Source organism: Buteo buteo, chromosome 12, assembly GCF_964188355.1.
Source record: "Buteo buteo chromosome 12, bButBut1.hap1.1, whole genome shotgun sequence".
Classification (NCBI taxonomy): domain Eukaryota; kingdom Metazoa; phylum Chordata; class Aves; order Accipitriformes; family Accipitridae; genus Buteo; species Buteo buteo.
The window spans coordinates 1,245,207-1,254,173 of record NC_134182.1 but is presented as its reverse complement, the minus strand read 5'-3'; the positions used below and the strand labels follow the sequence as shown (position 1 = coordinate 1,254,173).

The 8,967-nt window shown below is 65.2% G+C and overlaps 2 protein-coding genes across 3 annotated transcripts; both read left to right on the top strand.

The window, feature by feature from the left end:
* The first annotated feature begins 95 nt into the window (after nucleotides 1-95).
* On the top strand, nucleotides 96-6,084 carry CNPY3 (canopy FGF signaling regulator 3). Of its 2 annotated transcripts, XM_075042384.1 has the most exons (7): nucleotides 96-153; nucleotides 324-635; nucleotides 4,147-4,270; nucleotides 4,572-4,668; nucleotides 5,085-5,207; nucleotides 5,380-5,497; nucleotides 5,620-6,084. In XM_075042384.1, exons 1-7 carry the CDS (start codon nucleotides 111-113, stop codon nucleotides 5,829-5,831), a joined length of 1,029 nt encoding a protein of 342 aa, XP_074898485.1. In that variant the 5' UTR covers nucleotides 96-110; the 3' UTR covers nucleotides 5,832-6,084. The 2 variants fall into 2 exon arrangements, with proteins under 2 accessions (XP_074898485.1, XP_074898484.1); XM_075042383.1 differs by lacking the exons at nucleotides 96-153; nucleotides 324-635 and adding an exon at nucleotides 1,954-2,246.
* A 292-nt stretch (nucleotides 6,085-6,376) lies between these two features.
* GNMT (glycine N-methyltransferase) lies at nucleotides 6,377-8,708 on the top strand. The gene is made up of 6 exons (XM_075042382.1): nucleotides 6,377-6,618; nucleotides 6,754-6,881; nucleotides 7,284-7,397; nucleotides 7,903-8,045; nucleotides 8,197-8,318; nucleotides 8,408-8,708. Exons 1-6 carry the CDS (start codon nucleotides 6,413-6,415, stop codon nucleotides 8,577-8,579), a joined length of 885 nt encoding a protein of 294 aa, XP_074898483.1. The 5' UTR covers nucleotides 6,377-6,412; the 3' UTR covers nucleotides 8,580-8,708.
* The last annotated feature ends 259 nt before the right edge of the window (nucleotides 8,709-8,967 follow it).

The window sequence follows — 8,967 nt, the reverse complement described above, 5'->3', positions numbered from 1 at the left end:
GTAGCGGTGTCACTGGGGGGGGGGGAGAATCCGCGGCGATGCCAGGTGATGGGCGACGCAGCTGGCAGCGACGGTTGGAGGGGGGCTGAGCCCCTCACACTGTGGCTGCCATGGAGGTGCTGCTGGCTGTCGCTCTGCTCCTGCTCCTGCCCCGTGAGTAGCCCCGGGACGACCAAGAGTAGCCCCGGGATGACCGAGACCGGTGTTGGGGGGGTGGGTGCGAAAGCTGAGCATCGCCCAGCCGGTAGCCGTGGCGGCTGGGACACTATGTCCCTAACCCTGTCCATGTGCCGTCCCGTCCCCCTCCCCGTGTCCCCTCGCAGCTGGCAGGGCCACCGGACCGCTGCCCACCCTGGCCCCGCCGCTGAGCATGATGGTGGCCGGGCAGCGTCGGCAGCTGGTGGTCTGCGTGGTGAGCGACCTGGCCCCCAGCTCCGGCCATGCCGTCTGGATCTCCGGTGGGAACGGCAGCACCCTGCAGTCCTTCACCTACGGGACCTCCCAGGAGGATGGTGGCACCGTCTGCACCGTCTCCCTCCTCCCCAATGACCCCCCAGCTGAGGGGGATCTCGCCTGCCATGTCGGACCCAACACAACCTCCCCGGCCCACAGCTCCAGCCCCATCCACGTCACGGGTACGGCCCCGCAGCCACCCTTTCTGCCCGTCTTGCTTGCTCCCCACTGTCCCACCGGTCCCCGGGGATGGGGGCCGGCAGGGAGCAGGTGTGAGGTACCCCTTCCCCGGCTGACATTGCTGCCGATGTTTGGGCGTGCAGGAAGGGGTTTGCGGCCGGCCCTGCCACACACCTGGCACCGGGTCGCCGCTGTCGCCTCCCCAGCTGCTCTTTCATCTCGCAGGCGACGAAGAAGCGGCAGAGCCGTGTCCCGGCAGCACGACTGGTGAGTCTCTGGGTTGTGCCACGGTGGGAATGTCAGTAGCCAGGGAGGGAACATGGCTGGGCTCCTGGCAGGGACCCGGTTGGGGCCGTGCGGTGGTCCAAGGGGAGTCCTCAAGGCGGCGTGGGGCCGAGGAAGAGGGGATGAAGCTCCATCTTGGTGGGTCAGAGCCAACCTGCTCTCAGGGACAGCACGAGGGTGACACGAGATATCTCAGGGACACGCGAGGGTGACAAAAGCCCGCAACAGGTCCTGGGGAACCTGTTGGGCCTGAAGTCTCAGGGACAATTCCCTGGGCCCACGGCACTGGAGGGGACGTGGTTGCAACGGGGTGCCCCTCCGTTGCAGTGCCGCCGGCCCGCGCCTCGGCAGCCCTGATTGTGGCTATCCGCGTGGTGCTGCTGAAAGTCGCGCTCTCCGACGCTCTCCTCACCTCCATCCTCCTGGCCCAGAGCTGAGGGTCCCGGGACGGAGGCCCACCACCAAGGGGTAAGTCCCCCTCATTTGGCCTGAAAGATTCCGGAGGGTGGAGAGGAGCCCTTCCCCCCAAAATGCTGGAGGGAGAGACCCTGTGTTCTTTGGGGGGCTGCAAGGAGGGGGGGGAACCCTGTGTGGGTGGGGAAGAGAGAAGGGCTGCCATGTTTTTGTGGGTGGCAGGGACCCGGAATTATCTGGGGGGGTAGGAAAGGACCCCAAATTACCTGGGGGAAGGGAAGGGACCCCAGATTACCTGGGGAGTAGGGAGGGGACCCCGGATTACCTGGGGGTAGGGAGGGAACCCCGGATTACCGGGGGTAGGGAAAGGACTCTGGATTACCTGGGGAGTAGGGAGGGGACCCTGGATTGCCTGGGGAGTAGGGAAGGGACCCCAAATTACCTGAGGGTACGGAGGGGACCCCGGATTACTGGGGGGGTCAGGGCAGGGCCACAGGTTCGCAGGGGCAGGGAGGGACCCCGGAGGGCTGTGTTGGCGGCAGGAGAAGGGGACCCCGGGAATGGGGGGGGGGGGGGAAATCGGGGGGGTCCCCTCCGTACCGCGGCCATGTGCGCACCGGCCGCCCCCCACGTGGGAACTGAGCGGGACGACCCGGAGGCGATTCTACGGTGGCCGAGCGGGACCCACGAATGGTTGGGATTGGCCGGGCGGGCCACGCGCGCCGCTGGGATTGGCCAGCGCCGCGCGGTTGCTATAGTTACCGGGAGGGCGGGGTGGTGATCCCGGAAGCGCGGCCCCGGAAGCGGAGCCATGGCGGCGGTGGCGGCGGTAACGCTGCCGCTGCTGGTGCTAACGGCGGCGCTGACGGGAGGCGACGACTCGGACTGGGTACGGCTGCCCAGCAAGTGTGAGGGTAAGCGGGGCCGGAGGGGGGTCCGCCGGAGGGTCGCCGCCCCCTGGCTCCTCGGGCCGGGCCTGGAGTCGGGGGGGGGTTGGTGTTACCGGTGAGGAGGCTGCGGCCTGCACCGCGCCCCTACGGGCTGCCCCTCTACTCGTCCCCAAGGCAGGAGCAGAGGGTCCCGCGGCGTGTCCCCGCTGGCGGTTGTCTTCCGTCATCCCCTAGATGAGAGGTTACGGGGTGCCCCGGTAGTCGGTGCTGTTCCCGGTTGGCACTGATCGCCCGGCCCTTCGTAGCTGGGGGTCGGTCGTCTCCGCTGCTCACAGTTCGGTCTCGGTGACGCTTTCCTCCCTGAGCTGCCCCTTGATTCACGAGCAGTCAAAAAGGCTTCGCAGTCAGGTCGTGACGGACCTTTGCCGTCTGTCGTGGTTTCCTCTGTCTTTGCTGTGCAGGGAGGTGTGGAACTTGGCAGCAAAGAAAAAAGGAAGAAATGAAACTCCGCAGCTCTGCGCAAAGCTTTCCCTCCTGGGGAAGTGACTCTGGAGACGCTGATGGCCGAGCTGTGCCGTGGCACCTGCGTAACCCCAGAGAAGCATCATAGCGAGCACTGACCACACGCTGCTCCTCTTCCTGCCCAGGCCTGGAACCCGTGTCAGCGCGGAGCGATAGCCGCGGGCAGCACCTGGATAACTGGACCCAGCAGTGAGCGCTCACGGCAATGCCGCAGCAGGCGTGGTGTGGAGAGGGATGTCCTCGAGGCCCGAGTCCAGAGGGGCTGCAGGAGGGAGCACTCATCCCACCTGAGAAATGGCTGCGGTCACTTCCAGCCCCTGGTGCCAGCAGAGAAAGGAAAGCGCAGGAGGTGCACGCAGGGCGTCTCGGCATGTGCATGGCAGCCCTGGAGAAGCCACCTCACTCTCCTCCTGCCTGCGGCACATCTGTCCACTCACATCATCGCCTGGGAGAAGATGCGGTGGCTCGTCGCTGTCAGACCATTCCTTCTGGGGCTTGGCCCTTCTCCCAAAGCGGAGCTTGAAGAAGAGGTGGCTCCTGGCAAACAGGAGCCCGCAGCACAGGACAAAGCTTTCTCCAGCCTCCTGGGACCCCAGCTTTGGGGGAGGAAGGGCCACACCATGCCTGGCTTCCATTCTTCCATTCCTCCGTATTTCCACTTGTAAACCCCTGAAATATTTCTCTTCTGCTCTCTGTTTCTGTAGCTCTGTTGGACTTTTTGTTACAGAAGAAATAAAGCTTTTGTTTCCTTTTTTTTTTTTTGTTTTATAAAAGAAAACATGCGCTGTTATAGAGCTGTTGGTGCTGTGATCTCTGCTGCAGGCAGTACCCCGTGTGGTATTGCTGGAGCTGGCAGCCCCTCGTGCAGTGCCACGTAGCCAGCATCTTGTCCTGCGGTCTGGCCCACTGAGCCCTGCCAGCTTCTCGGTCCCCAACGCAGCCCCTGTGTCCCCAGGGTACTGAGGGAACTGTTACCCGGTGTCACGAGGAGGAGCTGTGACCCACACTGGGGCTCGCGTTGTGAAAAGACCCCATCCTCTTCCAGGAGGAAGGGAGCGGCTTGTGGCACGGAGGCAGAGGCTTCGGTGGCTGTGAAGCGGAGCTGTTGGGAAACCTGCAGGCAGAACTGGTGCTGTCTGCCATCCCAGCTGTGCCGCAGCAGCTGGCTGCGTAGATGTGCTTACACCAAAGCATTGATTCAGGTGTTCCTGCTTCAAGGGATTTCCAGTGGAATCAGTTGAGCCGTTCCCGGTTATTTCTTTGAATGGCCGAGGCATCTCTTTTCTGCTCGTAGCGGGACTCCTGGTGCTTGTTTCTGCTGCTGTCCTGTCCCAGGTGCTGCGTCGTGCTGCCCATCAGAGCAGTGAAACCCCCTAACCCACCTGTGCTTTCCTTCCCGCAGTGTGCAAGTACGTGGCGGTGGAGCTGAAATCCGCTTTTGAGGAGACCGGCAAGACCAAGGAGGTGATTGACACCAAATATGGCTTCCTGGATGGGAAGGGCTCTGCCGTCAAGTACACGCAGTCGTAAGTTGGAGTGGGACGGGTGGTCTCCTGCCGCTGTCACTGCCTGCGGTCTGCAAAACCAGGGGCTTTGGGAGCCTGCGAGCAGGCTGCGCCGTGCGCAGCTCCTCCGAAAAGACTAAACTGTGCCAGGGCTGGTGGGGTGGGGAGGGCAGGGCAGCCAGGGGGTGCTCCTTCTGCTTGGGGGGAGCCTGGGAGCTGCAGAGAGCTCCGCCATCGCACTGGCTGGACTGAGGCTCACTCTCTGCCCTGGCTGTTCTTGGGGGGCAGTGCCGAGCTCAAGCCCTCCCTCCTCTCCGTGCAGGGACATTCGGTTAATCGAGGTGACGGAGAACATCTGCAAGCGGCTGTTGGATTACAACCTGCACAAGGAGAGGAGCGGCAGTAACAGATTCGCAAAGGTGAGGGCTGTCCGCCAGTCCCAAGCGTCCCTCACCCACCCTGGTGCCAAACCAGGGTTCATTCTTCCCATCCCGTGGATCCCTTGCCAGCGCCCAGAGTGCGAGGCCGCGCTGCTCCCCAAGTGAGGTGTGGGGTGATGTCCCTGGGGGGGTCCTTGCCCTCACCTGCATGGAGGGAGCCAGGGACTGTCTTGCCTGGCCCGTGTCTTCCTGTTTTTGGGAGCGGGTTTGCAGAGGGGGGACTCGCTGCCACTTGAATTCCCTCCTGGTAACGCTGATGCCCCGGGGACCCTGATTTTGGCTGGCTTGCACGTACCTGCGCCCCTGGGCAGGGTTGCTTGGCCGGCTCTGGGAGAGGGGGGAGCGGGAGCCTGGTGAGAGGAGCGCCGCTTGACCAGGCAGCACTGCTCCCCCAGGGCATGTCGGAGACGTTCGAGACCCTGCACAACCTGGTGCACAAGGGCGTCAAGGTGGTGATGGACATCCCCTACGAGCTGTGGAACGAGACCTCTGCTGAGGTGGCTGACCTCAAAAAACAGGTACCTGGGCCCGGGGGCATTGACTCTCAGCAGCCACCGTTGTCCTTGTGGGCTGGAGCGCAGGGGAAGAGAGGGTCTGCTGGGAATGGGGGTGTCCACAGGACCCACCACCCCCATCCTGGTCCTGCCTTGGTGGCGCGTGGCTGGAGCCAGGCTCTCCTTTCTGCGCTAGTGTGACGTGCTGGTGGAGGAGTACGAAGACGTGATCGAGGACTGGTACAGGCACCACCAGACAGAGGATCTCTCCCAGTTTCTCTGCGCCGACCATGTGTTAAAAGGGAAGGACACAAGTAAGTCCTGGCCGCTGCCAGGGACAGCACACACACGCTGGGGCAGGCAGGGAGAACCCTGTCAGGGCATGGGGGAGCCCCGCTTCTCCCTCAGGGCCCCCTCTCGCCCCTCTCCTCCCCAGGCTGCCTGGCAGAGAAGTGGACTGGCAAGAAGGGTGATTTGGCCAGCGTGGGGGAGAAGCAGAGCAAGAAAAAGAGTGGGAAGAAGAAGAAAAAGGGCCGGAAGGATGAGGATGAGGGAGCTGCCAGCCTCCCAGCCGCAGGGGAGGCCCTGGAGGAGACCGGGGTCCAGGAGGAGGCTCCGCTCCCCCACAGCCCATCCGATGAGCTGTAGGGATGTAGCCCCAGCCCCCGGGGTCTTACCCCGCCGTCTCCCGCGGGTACCAAAGGAAAAGGGACTTTGCGGCGCGGTGTGAGAGACCGAACCCGGGGAGGCTGGAGACTTGGGGGGGGATGATCCTACGAGCGGGGGTTGTGGGTGACACGGAGCCACCGACCCGCCGCTGTTGGGGCTACGGGAGGGGCCGTGGGGTCGGCTCCTCGTCCTGCCCGCGCCTTGCCCGGACTGTAAATAAAGCCATTTTTTTCCCCAGAACCGCAGCCGCTGCCGGCCCTGCTTCGCCCGCCGGGCCGGACCACGTTCCCGCGGTGGGCGGGGCTCCGCTCCTCTCGGCCCCGCCCTCGACCCGGCCCACCCTCGTCGTCCAGCCAAAGGTCGCGGGCCGGGATAGGGAGGGGCGGGAGGGGGGCGTGGCGGGAAAGGGGTGGGGCGAGAGCGGGGATTGGAGGAGCCGCAGGGGGGGCGTTAGAAGCGGCGGCGGGGATTGGCGGCGCGGCGGGGGCGGGGGCTGGAGGCGGGGCCGCCGTGCAGTGGGGCCGGGGCCGGGGCCGGGGGGCCGGGGCCGTGTCGGCGGGATGGTGGACAGCGTGTACCGGACGCGATCGTTGGGGGTAGCGGCGGAGGGGTTGCCGGATCAGTACGCGGACGGGAGGGCGGCCCGCGTATGGCAGCTGTACATCGGGGACACGCGGGGCCGTACGGCCGAGTACCGCAGCTGGCTCCTGGCGCTGCTCCGCCAGCACCGCTGCCGTTCCGTCCTCGACGTGGCCTGCGGCACCGGGTGAGGCACCGAGCCCCCCCCCCCTCGCCCTAGGTTCCCCTCCCCGGCCCCAATTTCCACCCTCCCATCCCACCTCCCACCCGCCCCCGGGCCCCCTCGGCTGCCCCCCGGTCCCGCTGACAACCGTGTCCCCAGGGTGGACTCCATCATGCTGCTCGAAGAGGGCTTCCAGGTGACCAGCGTCGACGCCAGCGACAAGATGCTCAAGTACGCGCTGAAGGAGCGCTGGGAGCGGCGCAAGGAGGAGTCCTTCGACCGATGGGGTGCGGGGGGGCGGATGGGGTTGGGGGGGGGGGGGGCCGTGCGGACACCGACACCCCAACCCCAGTACTGGGGATCTCTGGCCTGAGACCCTCCCGTGGCTCCCCTGGACCCTCGTGTACCGTCCCCTGTCCCTCGCCGGTGCTCGGGCCCCTCGCGTGGGTGCTGTGTCGGCCAGGTGGCCTTGCTGCAGGAACGGGCAGGGACCTGCCAGAGCTGGCTGCTCGGCAAGCCCAGGCCGTGGCCCTCGCCTGCCTTGCTGGCCCCAGGCCGGATCCAGCGCCCGCAGGGTCCAGGGATGGGCTGGGTGATGCTGGGCTGGGGGGGTCTTGTAATGCGGGGAGGGGGGAGGCTGTTGGGTAGGTGGGGGTGTCCCCGCCCTCATCTGGTCTTCTGTGTTGCAGTCATCGAGGAGGCCAACTGGCTGACACTGGAGAAGGACCTGGAGAAGCCGGGGGACGGGTTTGACGCAGTCATCTGCCTGGGCAACTCCTTCGCGCACCTGCCTGACTTCAAAGGTGAATGGGGTGGCAGAGGAGGGGGAGTACCTAGGCACATGTGCACAGCCTCTCCCAACAGGCTGAGAACGTGATCAAACTCATGCCATAAGTGGGGCAAGGGATTACACACGGTAGAGTTGCTGTGTCATGGTGTGGCTCCAGGGAGGCTGAGAACGTGCCCCAGTTCATGGCATGAGTGGGGCCATTGGGTCCCACAGTGGTGGTGGAACTATGTGCACCTATGTCACGTCTCTGGCAAGGCTGGCGACACACCCAGACTTGTGCCACAAGCAGGGTGGTGGGTTCCCCACGTGGCTTGCTCTGCCCCAGTGAGGCTGAGAACTTGCCTGAGCTCATACCATGGGTGGGGCTGTGGGTTCTTCAAGCTGAGACTGGGGGGGGGGGGGGGGGAAGGATGGTGGGGGCCAGCTCTCTGCATGTGTTTGTATGGGCAAGATGGAGCTCCACGGGCTGTGCCATAGGGTGCAGCCAGTGTCTGGGGACACCACGGTTTCCTCCCCAGGGGACCAGAGCGACCACAAGCTGGCCCTGAGGAACATCGCCAGCATGGTGCGGCCAGGGGGTGTCCTGGTCATCGACCACCGCAACTACGATCACATCCTGGCCACGGGCTGCGCGCCGCCTGGCAAGAACATCTACTACAAGGTGGGTGGCCGGCGGACCCTGCCCCGTCCCACGCCCCTCTGCCCCAGCCCCCTGGCCCCGAGGGGGCCACGCGGGGCAGGGAGCAGGACTGTGCCCAGGCTGGGGGCCACCACGTCCCCGCAGGACACAGACGTCCTCCTGCGGTCCCCAGAGTGATTTGACCAAGGACATCACCACCTCGGTGCTGCTAGTAAACAACAAGGCACACATGGTGACCCTGGACTACACGGTGCAGGTCCCCCCCACTGAGGTGGGGGCAGCCCCAGAGCTGAGGTGAGAAGGACCACAGTGGGGAGGGGGTGGCTGGTGCCTTGCCCTGCTGTCCGTCCGTCCCCCATCTCACCATCGTTGCCTCCTTACAGCAAATTTCGGCTCTCCTACTACCCGCACCGGCTGGAGGCCTTCACAGCCCTGCTGAAAGGTGCCTTCCAGGGGAAATGCCAGCACAGCGTCCTGGGTGACTTCCAGCCCTACACACCGGGGCAGGCCCACGTCCCCTGCTACTTCATCCACGTCGTGAAGAAGATGGCCTGAGGGAGCTGTGGAGATGGAACTGTGGTGGCTGGGAACAGCTCTGGGGACAAGCAAGAGGCTGGGGACATTGCTGAGAGCAGCCTGGAAGCCCCCTCCCCTTAATTAAGAGCACTCGTGAGAGCTACCGGAGCCAGTGGTCCGTGTGTCCGTGTGTCCATGTATGGGCAGGGTATGGCGCAAGGGGGACGGCCACAGCTGCCTCAGGCCTCTCGTCGGGGAAGGAAGGGCCCAGCCTGGGGGGGAGCATGGGGTGGGTGCAGGCACAGCTTCACCCCCAAGCCCCCAGCTACAGGTGCCAGTCAGGCCTGGGCCGGGGGTTTGGGGCTCCCCGTGACGCAGAGGCAAGGGGGGCTGGCTCCTGGATGGTTGCACATCCCTGCCGAGCCCC

Coding starts and splice junctions, on each gene's coding strand:
- GNMT (XM_075042382.1), top strand. CDS start 6,413: ATGGTGGACAGCGTGTACCGGACGCGATCGTTGGGGGTAGCGGCGGAG. Junction 6,619..6,753: donor GACGTGGCCTGCGGCACCGG/GTGAGGCACCGA, acceptor CCGTGTCCCCAG/GGTGGACTCCATCATGCTGC. Junction 6,882..7,283: donor GGAGTCCTTCGACCGATGGG/GTGCGGGGGGGC, acceptor TCTGTGTTGCAG/TCATCGAGGAGGCCAACTGG.
- CNPY3 (XM_075042384.1), top strand. CDS start 111: ATGGAGGTGCTGCTGGCTGTCGCTCTGCTCCTGCTCCTGCCCC. Junction 4,271..4,571: donor GCCGTCAAGTACACGCAGTC/GTAAGTTGGAGT, acceptor CTCTCCGTGCAG/GGACATTCGGTTAATCGAGG. Junction 4,669..5,084: donor GCAGTAACAGATTCGCAAAG/GTGAGGGCTGTC, acceptor CTGCTCCCCCAG/GGCATGTCGGAGACGTTCGA.